The sequence below is a fragment of the Adelges cooleyi genome, unplaced genomic scaffold (genome assembly GCF_023614345.1).
Source record: "Adelges cooleyi isolate 19-005CV unplaced genomic scaffold, UGA_ACOO_1.1 ACOO_flye_CR_arks_rails_tigmint_CR_PRNA_376, whole genome shotgun sequence".
Taxonomy (NCBI): Eukaryota; Metazoa; Arthropoda; class Insecta; order Hemiptera; family Adelgidae; genus Adelges; species Adelges cooleyi.
The window spans coordinates 9,692,908-9,715,034 of record NW_026096053.1 but is presented as its reverse complement, the minus strand read 5'-3'; the positions used below and the strand labels follow the sequence as shown (position 1 = coordinate 9,715,034).

Genomic DNA, 22,127 nt, shown 5'->3' with positions numbered 1-22,127 from the left:
GGATCATCATTAATGCCCAACGATGTGCTGGGAGAATCAACGTTCATATCAGATTGAGATAACGAAGGATTTGACTATTTGAGCACATAAAACTATTAAGTTATTTATGCTAGTGACTGTTATTATTTTCACTGCTGTTGTTAACTTCAGTTCATACCGGTTGGCACTTGGCAATAATAATTAAGGTTGATTAGTAAGTATTAAACATTTTTGGGGGAAACCCGTCTAGTAGGTGTTTTTTTCAAAGACCTACGTTTAGGGTAGATTTTAGAAACGGCCAAACTCTTTAAGAGTTGAATCACAATACAAGGTAAACAAATTAAAATATAAACAACATTTTTTTAATATATAGTTTATTACGTAAAATAAACAATATAGCTCGAAATAATCAAAACAATGTTACAATAATTTTTAATTCAACAATACTTTTATTTTATTTAAAAATATTTTTCGAAATTCAAAATTTATTTTCCTTTGTGCACATCATCTACGAACGTTTTTATGACTTCGTTTATTTTTTCGTCCATAACATCATCATTTTCATTAAAAATAATTTTAGATTCTCCTTCGCCCAGATTCTCACTTAATTTTTGTTTTATTAATTTAAGTAAAATAAAACGTGCTTTTAGAGTTTCGCCTTTTCGTATTAAGTCTCTGATCATGCGAGCCTCTTTAATAATTTCTGAGTCTAATTGTGATCCCGAAACTATACACAATAACATACAAGTTTTTAGTACTGTGAATGTATTAAACTTAAAAAAATTAAACTTTAAGAAAAAACCACTTTTCTATTATCGACAAGTATTTTGAATAAACATTTTCAAGCTGGTTCGACAGCTCTTTGTTACGGAAATTTCCACAAAGTTACAGACATTTATAAGTTTAGGTTTTGGAAATTGATAAAATTGATAAAATTGACAAATGTTTGACCTCCAATTGTTTTTAAATAGATATATTTTTCTAAATTAAAATTTTTACATATATACTCTAAAACTACCTTTTGTAATACTTTCAAACTATAATTTCTCCTATTCCAAAAAAAGTACATTCTTTTAGAGATCTTTTGAAATCTAATACCTTTGGTGATATATGCTCTCTTGGTTAATTTTTTCTAAGTACACTGTACAACTGAGAACTGAATACATTTTCCTATGAAAACCCAATAAAAAAACAAAATTCTCTGCAGTTTTTAAATTGGACCATTTTAATTATCGATTTGCTTATAAGAGAAAATATAAAAAAATTAATACTCACATCTCTTAAAAAAACGTTTCTTTACTACAGCCTTTTTTTCTCGTACACCAAGTTCATGAGCATTTTTTTTAAAGTTTGATACAGATACGGGTATTACTTCTGAACTTCCACAAGTCATTTTTAATGATAGCTGAAGACCCACATATTAGTATTAATATTATTAGTAGTATCATAGAGTTCTTGTCGACTGTCGACAAATACCCAAAGTCCTATAAAAGTATAAAATAGTTTCTATGTATTTACCTTTTTCACGCTTTCTAATGTTTTTATAGATGAGGGCAAAATGTCGCATATTTGTGTTATCTCAGATGTCTCGCCTTTGTCTGTTTTCACGGGCGAAGTATTCAATGAAATCTGAAATACATGCATAATATTATTGGTAGCATTGAGTTCTGACAGATTGTCGTCAATTACAAGTAGTATAAAAGCAAAAGAATTTTGCATCCTCTTTGAATGCAGGTCTAACAAAATTGTTTTTACACTTATAGAGCCTAGAGGCTCTGCAAATTAGTGATTGCCCAATATTATAGGAAGCTAAATACCTAGCTTGTGTGATGTTATACATTTATGCTGATTGATTCACCGCAGTTTTTTTCAGTCATATTATATTACAATCAAAAGTAAAATATTAATATTCTCAATACATTGTGAAATTATGTTTGTTAAATTAAAAAAAAATTATAAGAACAAATAGTTGTATACATTTGAACAATATTACAAAATTAACGTTTGTTTTGTATTTTATAGAATGTAAAATGTCCATATTAAATTATTACTAAACAAATAACAACTTATACATTTTTCTATGGAAAAATTGTACGAAAAAATAATATTTCGTGGTAGAAAAAAAAAATTGAGAAGAAAGAACCGATTAAACAGTTAAAATTTAGTCCAAAATATATATTTACTTACAATAAGACCAACAAAATACACTGAAAATAACGCCAGACACATGTTTGATTTCATCGTAAATACCTAAAAGAATAAAAACCGCATATTTTTATAAACAATTATGTCGTCGACTAATATATTAGTAAGCATACTGGTAAAAAATTATTAATTTTAAAAAGTAAATGATGCATCATCGCTTAATGGGAAAAAAGTATTACAGAAATATACTGTTATTAATACTGTTAAATATAAATCACACATTGTTAACAATATGTGATTTATAACATCATCTAACTTGTATATTTTGTTTCTTTAAAAAGTTTTGTTATACTTTACTCTATTTGACTTAACTTAAGCTTTGTAAACTCATTGTAGCCAATACCCGCAGTTGCTGAGGCATTATATTTTAATAAAAAAATATATATATAATTACTCAGCCAAGAGAATTCCATATCAGATTATTATATTTGTTTCTAACTTTTTATACTTATTATATGTATCATGATATATATCGCGCCCTCGCTTAAAAAGGGAAACAATTGAAAAAATGTATTTTTTTAGTAAAATCGTTTACAGAAGTACATTTTGTTAAATTGTTTGCAACTTTCTTAATTGATCAATTTTTTAGTTTTTTTACTATACTCTATATAATCTCTTCTTCCCTATAAATTGTCGATTTTCTTTATGTGAGATAAGACTCTTTGATCTTATTGTATCAGTAAAATGTTGTAATACCAAAAGTGACATTTGCGCCATCTATCATTGAAAAATAAGAATAGACAAAATTGTCATTTCATTATTTTTTATTTACTAATTAAAAACTAACAATATATACGATACAAAATATTCCAGTTGAAACATTTTTTTAAAAATTCCAAAAAATCTAAAAATTTGGATATTTTATAAAATTAAAAATGTAAACGTTACCAAATTTTAATTATTTTTCGAGAAAAAAATGATATAAATATATGTTAGTTGTAATGGTTTCATGTTGGCAATAAGAAAAATATTATATAAAACTTAGAGAAAAACATACCATTGCCTATCGAAGAATAATATTACTCTTAATTGTAATAATTATTGTATTTAATTTTTTTTACGTTTGATAAACTAAACGCATAGAAACTGGAAACAACACTGTAATACTGTTAGTGCTCAGGTTGCCTTTTTTTAGATAGATTTGCAACTCGTCGCATGTCATAATTTCTTAGATTGCGTGTAATACTCAGCGTTTTGTGTTTACTTAAGGGGCCTCTACACCTGTGTATTTTTGATCGACAACAACTTATTCTACATCTAACGTGTACTTTTCCTATTCTTTATAATAATTTCAAGGCATCGATCGCGGCATTATTTTAAAATTATTTTTTGTTAATTAATTATATTAGTTTAAAAAAGTTAAGATCTGCAGTTTTTTACAATGAAATAATTAATTAACTAAAAATAATTTTAAAATTGTACCATGATTGAATCATAAATAATACAATTTTATAAAGAATTCAAATGTTTTTTCAAAACTTAAATCAAAGTATTCTTAGGAACATTACGTTAGAAGTAGTAACATATGGTATTATATAGGTTTAAACAGTTTAGCTTAATGTTAAGTTTTAGTGAAAAATTGCCTATACAATCCGCCTTGATTAATGCTGGTGTAGAGGCCCCTTAAGAAAAATAAAATTTATGACAGATACCAATCAGATTCAATTATTAACGCCTTACTTTCCACCACTTTGTCTGGTTGGTGTAATGGGGTACTTACAAGAATGTGACACATCTAAAGTTATATGAAGGGTACAGGGAAAAATAATAATGAATTACTTTTATCGAAAAGTGCCTATGAAAATTATTAAATATAAAGATGAACTCTTCTTAATTAATTTTTCTAATAAAAAATGTACGCCAATTCTAAAAATCTTGGTAAATTCACTTAAATTATATTGAATATTGCAGTCGTCGGCTGCTCTAATTTGCAACTTCTGTTAAAATGTTTTAAAAGTAAACAAGAGAGAAATCGTTAAAAAGAACAAGCAGTAATGAGGACACTCAAGAATTTTGATATAATTTTTAGCCATTTTTAAAGAAATTTATGTGTACTAACCAACTCAAAATTAGTTGTAGTATTTTTTAGAGTAGGTTTTTTTTAATGTTAATGAAATTGTACTTATTACAGTTATTACGTTCATAACTAATAGGGCAATTATATGCAATATGCATTATATTAATATGCAATATTTTTAGTTTATTTAGATGTGTAATAAATTAATATTCTATCATAACCAAAGCTCTCAATAAAAACTGTCAATTATTTTATTAAAAAAAAACAGTTGCGTTTGCAAATTAGTTACCAATTTTTTTTTTTACAATCATGTGGCCCACTCGAGTCGATATTTTATATTTTATTTCCTCCTAAGATAAGAAATTTGTGAAAGAATTATTTTAAAAAACATCAACTATTATTGCAAATAGTACTTATGTTAGATGCATAAGCCATTCTTTACCTACCTACTTTGAGATAATAATAGACGAGCGGTTCTTATCTACCTATTCAAACACAGTGACGGCTACTAGTCTTAGTAATTACATAAGAATATTGTATTCTTTGAAGAATAATGAAAATATTTACTAAGTAATAGTAAACGAACTGATTAATGGAATTTTTGTCTACATATCTATAGAATTAAAAACATATGTTCCCAATTTGAAAAATATCTATCCATATTTTTGTTAGCTATACTGAAGGACAACGAATTAATGTCGTATAGACCAAATAACTTTTTTACACAATTTTTCGAATGATGATCACTTTCTACGATAAAAGCCGGGCACGAATTTTAGAGTGACTAGACTGAATTTAACGAACGCATTTGGTACACTTTTGTTGTACATTTTTATGATGTCATTTTATTTTAAAACGCAAATTCGCCTTCATACTAAAGGTTTTATTTTTTAATTTCATGTCATTATATAAGCTTAGTATGTTAAGATCTATTATACGTGTATACGTTTTATGGCGATTAAATTCTACTTGACTAAAAAAAATAATCACTAAATTACTTCAAAAATGTCAAAATAAAGCGATACAATTATAGCAAGGAAAAAGTTGAACGCACATACTTTTAATTATATACCTACATAATATACATGGTCACACACTGGATATATATATTCAGATGTGAGATATTATACGTTTTGTAGGTCAAAGTATCAGTTCTTTAAATTCGCTACTTCAACAAAAAAAAAACTGTGTCAAAAATTATGAAATGAAACCATGTACTATGTAGTTAAAAGTACACCACCACAATAAGACCCAACATCACAGGTGTGGTGGCATGAGGTGGAAAGGGCAACATTGTAACACGTCTAAAGTGAAAAAAAAGGTAATTGTTCATGAAAATGAGTGTTGGGTAAAAGACAATGTGGACTGAATAAGTGGTCAAAACATTGTAAGTCTATATAAAAAGTATTGCTATTTTTATAACTTGTACGATTAGAACAATTGCATCCATAGACTTTTAAATATTTTAATATAATATTGTAAAAACGGATTTTTTGTTTTCTTGTGTCGGATTCCTAGGTTAAACCCAAACCCAATAGGTACTTAGTTTCGCATTGAAACAAAAAGTTAACTTAGAGTTGGTTTGAATTAGTGTTGGTATTCAGCTCAATTTACCTAAATCAACCCAAACTAAATTACGTCAAATATAAGTTATGGATTGTAAGTCGTAAAATTTTATTTCATCGATAAATTTTACGGTGAATTTGCCATCATGCAAAGATAAAAATTTGATGTGCAAAACGTTCGTTCATTGAGTTGTTTACCGATAAAGCGTAAAAAAACACATGCTGTTTACGCCGAATACGTGTGTTGTGTTTGCTTCAGATTCAGATTCAATTTTTGCTCATATGTTTTTCAAAAAAAATATACAAAATTTGAAAAACGGATGAAACATAAGTCATATAATAATTTAAAGTCATATATATATAATGTATGCCTACTCTCCCAAAAAAAAAATATTTTCTAAAAAATTGACTCTGGTCTTTTTACTTCATTTTATTTGGTATTAAGTGTGGTTTTTTTGGTAAACAAATTTGCTCGACAACAAAAAAGTCGGTGAAAAATGTTACTCATCGTTAGAAGCATATCATTTAAAAAAAAACTTGTCAACTATGGCGTTAAACTTGAAAAAACGTCTTATTTGTATAAGATTTAAGACACACGATTTCTGGTCCAAAAAACCAATTATCGCAATGTAAAACCATTACCGTACAAGTCAACAATTAACTTGAACATGTTGTCAAAACTGTCTATTCTGTTTAACTTAACCTCCTCCGGGTGTCTATAAAAATCGTTATCTTATACCCTTGGGACTAATTAATATCAATGGCAATAAGACAATTTTGTCTTATTGTTATTTTGTCACGGTACCCTACGAAGACGTCTGGCAATTTTTTTAATTTGTTGCCGAATGTCTGAAATGGTCATCTACTAAAAACCAAAAGTTCACCATAAATCAACGCCTATAGTACTGAGTTAGAACCATCGTTAACACATGTTAAACAAGTAACAACCACAGTTGTATAAATGTTTTTATTATAGTTAATTCAGAAGTGATAAGACAACCATAACACAATTAATCGTTTATCGAATGAAACAATTGGCAAACGATTGTATTGAAACTAATACATATCATGGTCGAATAAACCAATAGGCATATTACTATATTAGGCGCTGCGCTTAGGGCTTAGGAGAAAACACAAGACTTCAAGCTATTGCCAGTAACTAGGCTAAGGCTAGTACTATAAAAACATACACAGGTAGTCTATTTTATGAAATTAATGTATCCAGTAGCATTTGTATTGTTTAAGAATTTTAGAGGTATAACCAGTATTGGACGGAGGTGCTAACACGTTTTATTTATAAGAATGTTTTGAAAATTTTGGCCGACGGCGTCCAAATGCCTTAGGGCCTACGTGAATATAGCATAACTAGTTTTAACTTATATTTTAATTAAATGTATCCTGTAATCATACAAATATTACATAATTGTAGATCAATTTTAAAAAGAGCTGTATCTAAAATGTACAACAACTGCTAGTTAATAAGAATGATACACACGGTCACTACTTTGTATACTGATCTGCCATTGCCGTTAACCATGGACAATGACACATTCTGGCGTCTGGGTAGTTAAATCATTAAAGGGATTTTTAAGGAGTTTTGTATAGGCAATATTAAAGAAAAAAGTGGTTTTAATAAATTTCGACCATGTTAATTAATTTTCCGGTTCATTTGTATAAGCTTCAAGGTATTGTTTTAAATTTATATAGTTTTTGTATAAGTAAAAGTCATTTTGGCTTATTTTAGACCATACTTTACCATATTTTAACCTAACCTAACCGAACTGGCATATAAGTTAGCTATAGCCCTCCCGGCCAAATACGCCATACGATTATTTTTTTTTTTTTTTTCGAAAAATCTTAAATTAGAGTTTGAACTATAATGTATACTTTTTGATACTTTGACGATTGCCATTTGTTTGTCAGATTATCACAGTTATTTCTATAGGATAAATTACAATTATTGTTTTCCCATCAATACTCCATTGCGCAAAACATGTATATGAAAGGCCAGTATTAACAGTACATTTACCAAATTTATACACTGTATAAAGAAAAACTTTATCCATGGGGTAGCATTTTAATTTTTTTTGTATCTATACTTAATATTTTTTTAAAAACAAATTAAAAAAGGAAAATATAATGAATATTTACGAATGAATAATTTTGATTGTGCTTAAGTTATCAAAAAACTAAAAACGCTACCCCGTAGATAAAGTCCTTCTCTATCCATTGTAAAATTTGTATAAAGCTAATCTAAATACCGCCCTCACATTCTTGTCCCCCGTTAAACCATTTTTCGTGGATAAATTACGGGTGGGTAGCGTCCTCTTAACAAAATAATGTTTAAAAGAAAAAATACAGTATTATTATATAAAGCTGTTATAGTGTACTTTATTTGCAATACAATTGATCATAACATCCGTTATTTGAGTGCGTTCTTAAACGATGAATGTTGTGAAATAAATGAAGGTGTAGTTCACTTATAAAAAAACATATTTTCCATAAGCTAACTATAATAATAATGTACAAGCTACAAGTACATATTTCTTTACTAAGCTTCACTGTAAAAATAATGTAATATAGAAATATTTTATAGTTTTTTTTTTTTTATATAAATATAAATAAATATAAAATACGAAAAATAGTCTTAAGGGGGCTCCATACAGACCATTTTTTCAGTAAAAACACATAATTTTCATTTTATCGCACAGGCCCAATCCAGTGAACCGATAAACAATATAAAAACAGATTCGAATTCGTCAAGTTTACTTAGGATCGGTCGAGGTACTTGTTTCAACTTTTTATTTTAACCCTTTCTGAATTTTATTTTAAAATGTTGATATTTTATAAAATGTCCAAACGTGTTTAATACATCAAGTAAATTTCATGACGAATTCAAATCTGTTTTTATATTACTTATCGGATCACTGGTTGTGCCTGTGCGATGGAACAAAAAATGTATATTATATTTACTAAAATAGCTTTTACTCATAGACAAAATGATTTAAATTAAAAATAATACCATGAAGCTTATACAAATTAACAGGTAAATTTATTGACATGGTCGAAATTTATTTAGGCCAATTTTTTCTTAAATATTGCCTATACAAAACTCCTTAAAAATGGTCTGTATGGAGCCCCCTTAACATAGAAAAAAAAAGAAAATGCTTGTAATATATATTTTGTTTAGCAAAAAAAAAAATTAAAATATACAAACAGGTACACGGGAGTAATGTTATGTTTTACAGATTGTATCAAAAATTATAATAATTTATATTTACAGTTTTCCGTTGTGGTGGCAAACAAACGAATACAATAAGAAAACAGCTGCGAAGATGCAAAGTTTGAGGGGCTGCTTAAAGTATATAATAACGTAACGATGCACGCAAAAAAGTGATAAAAAAAAAAAGATAGAATACAAATAATATGATAGAAAAATAAAAGATATTTTGGTGACTTCTCTCGATGGACAATAAATAATAACCTCCTAAAGGCTCGTTACATGTATATTAAACATTTAAAAAAAACTTGAGGACTTATTCTCCGCGGTACGTGAAGGCGGCGTCGACGACGAACACGACTCCGTTAAGGATGGACAACCAAGCTTTGGTCATACCGGTGTTGACGTAAGACGTTTTCACCAGTTGATTGTTGAAATAGTTGTAGGACATAACACCGGCGGCGATGTAAAGGGCAGCGCCGATCAACACGTAGAACATGTCCTGCAAATGAACGGTCACGATAGATAAATCAAGTTTATATAAAAATTAAAAAGACCAGAGAACGAGAAAATGGCAACTTCGCGGTTTCTTACACCTCGCGGATCTGTGCGCTACCAAGTGTTAACCTAATCAAGTAAACACTCCTCAAATTTTGTAGTTATCGACCCACGTTTGACCTAGGACCTAGTGACCTTAGCCGTACACCATTCACGCTGTACCTATACTGTGTCTAGCACGAGCCATAAGTGTTATTTTCCTATATGGCATAAGGCTCTATTTGATTTTCATAAAACAATCATCTTGATATTCCGACCTCGAGTGCCAGGATAATGCACAAACTATAATAACAATATTGGCCCGATACTCTGGTCTGTACAAATTCCTGAGCTTATAGTTTTTAAGATGGTTCCTAGACCGATGAACTCTCGCAAACAATGCGGTACACGTATACACACATTGTTATTACGGTACGACCATAATATAGCTTTATTATTATTAAAATATCTTCATTATGAGTTTTATATAGGTAACGTTGTTGACAATAAAAAACACAAAAACTCCACCCAAAGTGATTGAAAATATTATGCATTAGAAAATATATGCAAACACTGCGCGTGTGTGGCGAGATATTAGAGATTGTACGTAATTGTTCGACTACACCAGCAAGATGGGTGATTCTTCAGAGTTACAGGCGGTCTAGAATAATAATTTAAGTATGCCGGCACATAATCAATGAGAATTATGTTAACAAATTTAACAAGTCTAATGACAGTTATCGCGTCGAATAAGAACTGGCGTTTGTGACGACGATTTTACTTTTGCGCCGTTGCACTTTTCTCGATCTCGATCGTTTTAAGGATTTATCGGGTGCATAGATCAACGGGTTTAGGTAATATATATCTGTCGATCCTCATCGCTTACCAATCGTGCGCTGATCGGGGTGCCGGTGAACAGACCGATGAAGATACCCGCCAAGATGATGACGTAGCCGACATACGTTCCAGTGGTGATCATGATGGAGGTGACATCGCCGCCCGGGAAACTGTTGTAATGCAGGGCGAAAATGATGACCACCAAAGCCTGAAAAAAAAACACACATTAAAGGGTTGTTTTTACATCATTAAAAATCGATATACAAGTGTTTCTATAATTATTATGTTCGGTTCAGCTACATAGCGTGACTAGCTCGGCCAAAGGTCGCCAACCCGACGGACCAAAGTGAACGTTTTTTTATAGTTCTCGGCGAAAAATACATGCAAAGTTCTATGGAATAGCAATGTACATAATATAAATACAACATGTAATCAGTAATAATGTAAAAAAACGACGGCTAATTTATTCCGCGTTTAATGGCGCGGTTTGCGCGATCACGCCCTGCACAAATTCTAAAAATTTGCGAATCACAGTTAGGTATTTTTTTTACACGCCGAGAAAGCGTTGCCCGACGTTATAGATGCATAGTGAAAATAAATAGATCAGCAAAATTTCTTCGGATAAAGAGAAATCTATTGGAACGATTAGCCGAAATAGGCGTTGAAAGTGGTCAACGTCGTCGAATGGCCATAAATAAGCTATTCCATCAGCAATGCGAAATGCCGTTGTTAAAGCTCGTGTGTGCAGTGTGCAACACTGGAGAGTTCATTAAACGCGAATATGCGACAAAAACGTATAAATACACTCTTGTGAGCAAATTGTATAAACAACAATATTATATCAAATAGTGTCAAGGATCTTACACAGGCTCCATTTGATATTGGCGTCGAGCGGCTTTCACAAGAAAAAAAACCTTAACACGCTGGCGAATAATAATAATAATGTAGTCGTGTATTATTATTGTGTGTAGGATAGGATATGGTATGACATTCGACGGGTCGATAAAAAAATCAAAGCGCCGAAATCCGAGTGACCGTGGCCGTTTCCACGTTTGGATTGCGGTCGTGTGGTTATAGATTTTCGATTGATGACATAATAATCATCATCATGTAGCTTAATAATAATATTATATGTATATTATAATTGTTTGCAAACGTCTAGCTTTGTCTGATAGGTACGTATTATACAGAGGACGCGCTGAACGGAAATCATAGCGAACGCAATGCAATAATTAGTAATAATTTTTTTTTTTGTCGGTAAAAAGCGGTGGCGGCCAACGGGGAATTTTTTATTCGTTTTTTTCACACAGCCGCGACGACCTATGTGAGTCATCGCTTTGACCTTGAATACCCGGATCCACATGAATAACAATAATAAAACACCTTGTTGGTAAACAAAACGGTCTTACACGCCTAGCAGGTATACCACTACTACCACTACTACCAGGTACTACTACTACTACTAGTACTACCACGGCCCGGATAACCTGGAGCGGCGGATGAAAAAAAATAATTAAGCCCAGTTGCTAAATGGCGATGTACCTACAGACTCGTGTTAGGGTAGGAATATATAATCATAATAATGTATTATACACAAGAGCCTCCGCGATAGACCAACAGTGCCACTCACACGAGATCCACCGAGATACGGGGCGAATTATATAATATTGCTGATTTTTAAATACAGAAAGAAAATATATACTTTCACAGCGTCGTTGCCGCAGGTTTTGGTTGTTTGAACTTAACTGCGTTCAAGGCGAGGTTATGCGGCTTTTAGCGGCCGTATCCACGGTTGTCTTTAATCCATCAGCAATATTTCAAACTAATTAGCGGCGGTCTCAGTTGGCTCTACGCACAACTGTTGCAGCCGAGCCATGTTTCGTTCGAAGTAGTAACGTTGATTAACAACAGCTCGATGACTCACCGGCTTGTTGATAAAACGACAAATAACAACGGTTATGATCGACATTGTAAAAATCAATATTAAAAAAGAAAAATTCCTACGAGATAACCTTGAGAAGTTGTATTGAAATAACATATCAAGAGCTGTGAATAAATGAAACATCCACGAGTTATGTGCCCCGGTCGTTAACGGCTCAATCACAAAATCTAAGAGAAGGACCACATATATGTTTAATATACATATTTTATAAAAGACTAACATACCTAATAGGTTTCATCGTACGCGCACTCTAGCTAATCAGTTGAACGGCAGATGTTAATTGTTTGATTTCGTGGACGTCCGCTGTTAACCCAGTTCGCTATGACCGTTGAACCCTTTCGTGGTTTAGGTTAAAACACTATTGAAACGCAATTGCAATATGTAATTAAAATAATTAAAGTCGATCGTTGTTTTTGTAAATATAAAAATCGTGTCAGCGCGGGCTGGCGTGAAAAGATTTTATTATACTTTTGTTTTGTTTTTTTTTTTTGATGAGGCGACTGTTTATTTTATAATACTTTCACGTTTCGAGGCCCCTTCGAGGGAGGACGTCTCCTCGTTCGGTCTCAGACGACGTTGCATTATCATATCCGACACGCACGGGCGGATGATGTAAAGTGGAATATAATGAAAAACACACACGAGCACTTATATTTATTATACGATAATTAATATTCTTCTTCGGGCCTCGGATGATGATGTTTTACCGCCAAAACCATATGGGTCATGAGTGTGTCGCCCGACCACATATCTATTATTAAACATACTCGTTACATATTATGTGGGTGGCTCCACTGCTTCTGGCGAAACAGCAGCCGGTAGCTCGCACGTGTGCCTAGCATCTCTCAAAACGGTTATTTTCGTTTCATAATATCCGAGACAAAAACAAAACAATTATAGTAAAAATATACGGTATATACACGGTAGTCTGGAACTCGTCTCGCATAAGTATGTCGGGTCATAATTTATTAAAAAAAACTGGGCGCAACTCACCGAGGGTCCTGCGTCGAGTTCAAAATTAAAAAAGGATCCAACAAAATATTAAAGACTACATTGGACATAATCTGATCTGTATATTTATAACATGTTACAGCAACCACACATGTGCTTGGTGTAAAGAATTTAGTGCGTCGTTTCGAGTACGGAAAACAACAAGTAATTCTTTGAAGTTCTTTGTCGTCGGATGTAATATAAGAACCACCGAGTTGTTTACGCGGTAGTCCTGTCGACCGACCACGACTATAGTACTTATAGAAACACACATGCGCACGCGCTGAAAAAAAAACGATAAATTTAAAAATAAAGACCTGCGACGAGTGACCGTATCTGCAATTTTATTTTTTTGGAACGGTCAGTGTTTTTCTCCCGTTGAACGCATAATATTTAATAACTCGTTCAATGGCGGCTGACGATGCGTGAAAAAAATAGATTCTACTAAAAATATCAAATGTTTTTGTCTGGCCGCTTTTCTTTCTACTCGAGCTTGATTAATGCGAAACGATGAAAAACCACTCGTCCTCTATACGACCTAAAATTCGCCATTCATTATCGGCCATTGGGTTTGTTCATATAATAAGTTCACTAATAAAAACCTGCTTTGTACACAAACAACATCTGGCTACATCTAGAAAGGTGCCAGGGGTACACGAACTTATTAAACCTTTTCTAGCTCCATTCGACATAAAAATCCTTCTGAATTTTTTACCGGCTCGATAGTTCCTCTCATTGAAAATGTATTAGTTACCGCGAAAAGCATTAGATGTCCTAGCTATGTGTATTGAGAGATATTAGGAATGAACTGTAACGTTTAAAATGGTAGGTTAGCTGGCAGCTGCTTGCTTTTGCTAAACGTTTCTTAATTGGCGATCCAACTTGTGAATGATCTTTTCAGAGGTCCGAGGTCGACAAAATTTTCTATTTTAAACAATATTAAACATAAGTCTTGACAGTTAAAACCCCGCAAATCAGCTATCTACTCGCGCCTGTGACTTGAACAACACTGTACGGATGTGATAATCGATTCGTCCGACGGATGACCGGAGACGCGTCCAAATTCTTCAAGTACAATAAATAACCGCTAATTGCCGTTTTTGAGATATGACGTTATGAACACAGCAACAAGTCACGCGCTTCTGTATTATATAATAATCTAGGCGATGGCACATAATTCATAAGACAACAACTGTCGTCGAGTGACGCATTCCCACGACTTATTCCTCCTATCCACGATGACGAAAAATCGTCAACGATAAACATGTTAGCCCCTTTGTTTGGATGACAACACAACTGCCAAAACCGTACGGTATTATTGCAATAATTGTATACGATGACGTCATGATGGGCCGGCGATCCGGTGCGAAGGACCAAAAAGAAATATTGTACAATGCTTGCATATTCAATATAGAGACATGTTACCGGGTACAGCTTTATTGAGGACGATTTTGGGCACGCTTTGTTTGTAAATATAATAGTATCGTATTCTGTGCAATAAAGCTAGACCGTAAATGGCCAGAACTTTTGCGACACGCGAGCTCGTTAAGATCATGTACAGTCGATAAGAGAGCATTCTGTGCGGGCAGCAAAAGAACAAATGGGTCAAAAATTACTTTGCACGCCAGTGCCGACTACCGGCTGCTTTTATAGTTTTACCGTTCATACGTGTACATCCATCACTGCCACTAGCTGGGTCATTAGCGTGGGTTATTGTGCCGCTGTGGGAGCGGGGCGCATAATAATATAAAAATGTATATGTATTATTGTTATGCGATCATAATAATATAGTAAAATATTTACATTGTACCTATGTATATAATTCGTTATTCGGGATACGAGGCACTAGTGTGTCGGCTATAGGATAATAGTAAAATATTGTACACGATGGTAATAGTTCTGTAAGAATAGAAAAAAAAATGGAATGTGTCTACCCGCGCGTTTTGTTGGTAGTAAGAGACAATATTAATGGAACTCGAGCACGTTATTCAAGTGTTTAAAAGCTTTGTCGAGCAAGAATCGCGCGCCATCGTAATAAATTATATATTCTAAAAATAAAAAGCTTTTTTTTATTTTTTCTGCTTTAGCGATCACCGGTGTCTAACCAACTATTTTATTTTGACTTCCTCGCTCGCCCCTCTACCTGCCATTTACTTGTACTTATTGAACGCGAGCAATCAGAGATGGGCAATAAGTATCAAAAGTCTCGATCTATTATTATAGGCCGGTCGATTGGCCTAAATAAATAATACTTATTGCTATTGTTATAAATGCAATGTGTAACGACAATGGAGAAGTAAATCTACAGGTACATTATAATTATTTATGATTGTATAAAAACTTTGAACTTGTTGTATTGATGCCCACATATTATTTTTATTTCCCTATAACGCCAGTGCTCGTTTATCAACTGCAGTCAATTGAATACCCAAACCTCATTTCCCGTTTATAATAGTGGTCGGGTGTACTTACCACTTCCAGAAACTTGATCATGGTGATTTTTGTGATTGCCATTTTTAAGGCTGTTGAGGTTTTGCTTGAGTAACGGAAATTGTTTAGTCTGTAATCAAACAAATTAATAAACAAAATATTAGAATATATTTTCTTTTTTTTTACACAACATATTAGTATTATTTATTAAGACACTTTGTGTCTAGGAGGAGGACCTACACCAGGTCACGTCCGTGTAGGCGACGGCGGGCCTCAAAAAGGGAGTGGAACAACATTTTTATTTTTTTTTTGTGACCTTCGTGATACATACAGATTAGATCATCGTTAATAATTATACATGTATACCTAGTAAAAGTCTAGGTACAATAAAACGGCATAGGTAGAGATTTGTATTACTTCCAAAATTACCGCCGCCGCCCCCGTCAACTCTTATTCCAAAACTGTTTAATATGTGCGCGACGGTCAATTATTATTATTATTAAATTGTGTAATTTTTTTTTTTATTATACGTTTTCAGGTATAATCGTTTAACGACTAGTCGGAGTCTCTGAGAAAGGAAATGGCGGCGGACGTTGCTGTGTTACTATACAGACATTTGGGTCATCTCGAAACGAAGGACATCCAGGTGTGGTCTCCCGTTTCTACCCGAGGCTATTCTAGATAATTCACACACACACACATTGCAACTATGTGTGTTTTTGAAACAAAAAAAATACCTTAAGGTTGGTAATATTCTTAGCGTGCCATCTTGATAGCAAAAACCGTCGTGGGAACCGTACTACACGAATTCGTGTAGGTACGCGGCTGTGTCCCTGTGTATAATAATTAGATGGACGTATTTGGAAGTATATATATTATTTCTACTGTTTTTTTTGGTAAATTTAATGAATGCCGAACACCTGCGCTGTGCCCGACGTTTTCACGGACGAACTTGTTACCTTGTGTTCACATTATTGCTATTGTTTTACCATGGGATATCGAACAAAACAAACGATTCACGGTCGACTGTCATCGCTTCAACAGAGGCTAATAAATTAATTTACCATACCTAAGCTTAAAACAAATAACGATGCGGCACACGGATCGGGGGAAAAATACCCCCCAAAAAAAATTAACCGAACACTTCGTTTGAACATCATCCGCCGCCAATTATAATATCGTGAAATTTTATACAGGCACTCTAGGCCAGTACAAAATTAAATTGAAGAAAAAAAACACAACGACGAATAACATTATGATCCGAAGCACAGATAGTAACGGAAACCGGCCTTATTGATATCATGACCATAATAATCGTACAGTTATTGGCGGCATTGGGTTATGGAAATAATTTGAATACACTATTGTTTACAACAAAAAGTTTTAAGCGGATACTCTATAAAAATAATCGTACAATTTACATATTTACATAAAATCGTACAGGAAACCTGTTTAAAAACGTGTAAAAACATAACATACAGTTTCTAGCCGTTCAATGTCGATATTTAAATAAATTCCCCGAGCAATAATTAATGTGTCTTACACGGAAAACATTAGAAAAAAAAATTGTATTTTAAAAAAACCTCGAATGCCACTACACGGTGATTGGTTCTTTAAAGATTTTAAATTCATCATTTTTTCGCACGACATAAGGGTTAAACGCCTGAAAGTCTTACACGAGTATTATTATCATTTGTTTTTCTAATCTTAGTGAAAACTTATGTTCCACCGACCGTCAGAGCTGACCCACACGAGACTATACTTCAAGTGGTTTAGAAGTGGACAAAGTGAAACAATGTTTACTAGAACGGCTGTAGATGTTGGAATATTACTAAAAACGGTCGTGTTAACACACGTGTGGGCACACGATGAACGGATATAGGTTTTTTTATATATAGTACCCGCAAACGGAAACAAATAAATTGAAATTTAATGAACGAATATCGCGTTGGCTTTTATATTATTCAAATTAACCGCGCAATTATTGTTCTAATAGACCGGATAACGTTGTACCGTTTTAAAATATAAAATAATAATATTATTGCTGTGTGGGGGAGGTTAAATAAAGAATTATCGCTATTATGTGTAATTACATATTACCCGTCTAATGGTGTACAATAATCGTCGGTCACAACGCAATTAGGCATTATTAAAAAAAACAGCTTTTCTAGTTTATCCTATTTCGGATTCTATATTATTATATACCGGTTGGTGGCTATCCGAAAACGTGCTAGGTAAATCACCAACGAGGAGGGTGTACCCGAAATATGAACCTTGTGGTAAATTCTTTCCAATAGCACTAGACGCTGACCCGAAAATCGAATCCTATGAATTTTGTATAAACCTGTATAGCGTGCCATCCTCAAGACTGTTTAATAATAATAATTAATATGGTATAGGAGCAGCCCACTCCTCCTGGGAGTTATTTCGTAACGTGTAGATATTATTTTTCATAAACAAAATAAAAATAAATATTTACGACCGGAGAAAAATAAAAAACACCAGGCATGACATAGTAACGGCCTACGCGGTCCAATACTTATTGGAACCGTCACGAAGATTTGTCAATGCGCTAAATAATGGTCTGTCTATCATATAATACATTCCAGGACACTAGTGATTTATTCCAATAACAACTTATTTGTTATAAGACAATTGCAAGTACTTAAATTTGTATAGAACATTGCCTAGAACGAGCCTCCGTTGAACATTTTTGTGTCAAACCATCCAAATTTCTGGCAAAGTTCTAATCCAAATAGGGGGGAGAGGGGGAATATTGATATTTTTTTTTTAATATGATCACTTTTTTGTGTATAATACAATAAACACATAACAACCCTGACGATTGTAAATCATTACAAAATGGTTTTGGTTGGGGAAAAAAGTGGAAGATCAGCAAATTTCGCGAAAACAAACCTACCTACTTCTTTGAGTAAATATTGTTTTCGAATTCGGTTAACAAACAAATAAATAAATAACGTATAAAAAATAATCGTTCAGGGTTACGACTATCAGCGGTCAAGCAAAACAACAGTTCACCATTATTATTGAACAACAACATACTCGTCGACAAATAAATACCAATGAATTATGAATAGTTATTTGCGATTCAATAAAACTTGTCGTTATAAACAGTCAATATATTAATTATTATTAAATTAACCATTAATCACTGATATAATAATTAATATTAACTATTTGTATTATTAATATTACGAATCGTCTTTTAATATTATTAAGCTACCAAAATCAAATAAAAAATGATAAATTATTTTTAGTTACAGTAACGTGAATAAATTACACAAATAAAAAAGATATCTTATTGTTAAAAACACAAAAAAACTCGACCCGACGAAACTAGACGGCATGTTTTAAACATTTGTGTAAACATTTTCGTTTATACATTTTTTATTATAACTCTGACCCCTCTGGTTTGGGATGAGCTTTTATTTTTGTCACGGTTAATAACATTAATTGTAATATCGTACGCACGACGGTATGCTGTTCGGCGACCATCCATAGGCGCAAATACGGGGGGGGATAGGGTGGGCTTAGCCCCCCAAAAAAATTAGGTTATGCATACAATTTGGAAATACAAAAATATATTTACTTATATATATATTTTAAAAAAATTTCCAGCCCCCCCCCCCACCAAGTTAAAAATTGAAATTGCGCCTATGCGACCATCACAACATCTAACTTAACCAGAGATTAAAAACGTTACCAAGCCAAAATTTACATTCTTTGCTATAGCTACAGCACATACTAATATGTATATGATAAATAATATGATATTTTAATGGCCTAACTGGGTTGACCTTATAAAAAAAAAAGTAATAATAATTAAAAACATTTTAAAATTCTGTGCCTTTGGAACGATATAAAATATTGTTTCTGATACGAAACGTTTGTACTACACTGGCGGAAATTTATGGGGGGGGAGCTGAGATACTATAAACCTTTAAAAAAACCTTAAAACTTAAAATATTAGTGCTGTTGAACAGCATTAATCACATATACATTTATTTCAACAAATTTTTTATTAAAAATAATATGTAGATATTTTTAAAAGCACTAATTTTAAGTTTTAAGGTTTTTAGTATTCTGAGCACGACAAAATTTTAGCTAATGCTTTTATATGGTTGTATTTAGAAAAAAATAATGTAAATTTTTGCCTGGTAGCGTTTTCAAACCCTATAATTAGGTATACTTAAAAAAAACTGTACAACTATAAATTACTACTATACATCTAAAATCAAATAATACATATTATAGATGTCTAATAATCATAATATTACTGGCATATCGAATGTAATGTATGTAAGTATCCGGCACGTTAATGGAAAAAAAAATCTTCACCTACTAGGATTGAAGACACTTTTTGTTTAACTAAAAAATATTATATTTAAATGCTTATTTGTCGAAAAATGTGTAAATAAAATTGCGTTTTTTATATTTTGTTTTCCTCTAGCTTATTTAATGTAGAATGAGTGTGAGAAAATAATAGAACAAATATACATACTATAATAGTAGGTACTCACCAAAACAGACTTGTGTACTGCAACAGCGACGGGCACGGAATATCGGTTAAGCCGTCGGTAGCGTTACTTATATAATATATATAAATGTATAATGTATATATCTACACACACAAACACAATATGCACATGCGACAGCAGCAACAACAACAACAACACGGCCGCCGGTCGACACACATTGTGGGCACGGCGGAGAGGTCGGACCTTAAAGGATAACCACACATTATATTTCTTCCTTAGGAGAAAACCTAAGCTCCGGGAGTTTTCATGCGGTTTTCAAAAAAATCCGGAAATTAATACTTTTGTCGGCAAATCGAATTGTCTATGAGACCCGAAAACCAGACAGATCCGTTTATATCAAATTAAGTATTGTCACATATCACGGTAAAGTGGCCATTGGCAAATTTTGCCCTACGTTTCGGTGCTACAACCAGTAAAATCGGAATAAATAATTACATACTATATTGTGTACATACAGCGCAACTAGGGGGGGGGGTTGCTAGAGGGACTTTAGCATCCCCAGACTCAAAATCAGCACCCCCAAAAATTCAAACCCCAATCCTTAAATAGTACGCATAAAATTATATAAAATGTACATATTCTGCTCAAATTTTTTATTTTAGAATATTTTACAATTTTAGCGTTTTTAATAAAAAATTGATTTTATATTTAACCCTGTTAATTTATAATTGTATTTTAGTATTTTACATAAAACAATGGTACAAACAAATATTTATATATGTTTAATATTATACTTATTCATTTTAAAATTTCAATTACAAGGAGTCAAGTCAGCTCAAAATATTGAAAATACCGTCCGCCCTTTAAAATAAAGTTTAAACTCGAGAAATATTACTATAGCGTTACATTGAAGCATAACAAATAAGACAATTGATAATTAAATTTCCACTAAACTCAACATTTGACAAACGCGAAACGACAACTAAATGAGTGGAATGACAAAGCAACAATATTCGCTGTACAAAAAAATTAATATATTATATATGTATATTATATAATATATATGTGTATCTGATCTAACACGTCAGTCTAATCTAAATTAGTAAACAACTGAAGTCTTATGTTATTTTATTCTACTATAAATTGGTTATTATAGTCACGGTTTTGAATTCACTTTTGATATAATTATAGGATTTATATTATATGATACAGCGAATGTCTATAAAATAATAATAAAAAAAAATCCAACTAATAACTGCAATTAATTATACAACAAACACAATGTGGTCTATATTATGTGACTATGTAATTATTTAACATTTATGTCCTCGGGTCCATCCCGCAAAGTTATTTTACTGGCATGGCCCCACATACGAGGTCGCAAATATGCGGTTGACCCACAAACGGGGATTTTTCAATTTGTTTAGGGTATTTTAATTAACGCGATATTATACAATCAGTTCTTGAAGGACATGTAACCCATAAAGTCATGAATATCAATTTTTCTGGGAAACAAGTAAAAACTCAATGGTGACCTAAAACAGTACCACAGCTATGAGCTTTCAACGGTATTGTAAACACCTGGGTCTTGGTGGAAGGAACTTTGTGATTTCTGCACGTGGCAAAACCTTCACTTATGCTGACAAAAGGAGAAGCATATATCATATAATATATTGAACATGAAATTATTGATATTGGAAACAAAGGATCTTGTACAAGTATCTCAAAGGTCCTCGTATGACATACGAGGCGTGTGCAGACAGAGTTTAAAAAAATTGAAGTTTAGAAAAATTGAAAACAAATATTATCATTTTGCATTTGATAATTACATCTAAAACGCCTAATGATCCATGATTAAACTGTATAATAACAGCTGTATAGTATATATGCATAATTTAGCTATTAA

General features: G+C 32.4%; 1 protein-coding gene across 1 annotated transcript; it reads right to left on the bottom strand.

The window, feature by feature from the left end:
• Window positions 1-8,391: 8,391 nt before the first annotated feature.
• LOC126840338 (uncharacterized) lies at window positions 8,392-20,390 on the bottom strand. The gene is made up of 4 exons (XM_050576002.1): window positions 20,264-20,390; window positions 15,765-15,852; window positions 10,410-10,568; window positions 8,392-9,488 (listed from the first exon to the last, which is right to left on the bottom strand). Exons 2-4 carry the CDS (start codon window positions 15,804-15,806, stop codon window positions 9,303-9,305), a joined length of 387 nt encoding a protein of 128 aa, XP_050431959.1. The 5' UTR covers window positions 15,807-15,852; window positions 20,264-20,390; the 3' UTR covers window positions 8,392-9,302.
• Window positions 20,391-22,127: the final 1,737 nt, after the last annotated feature.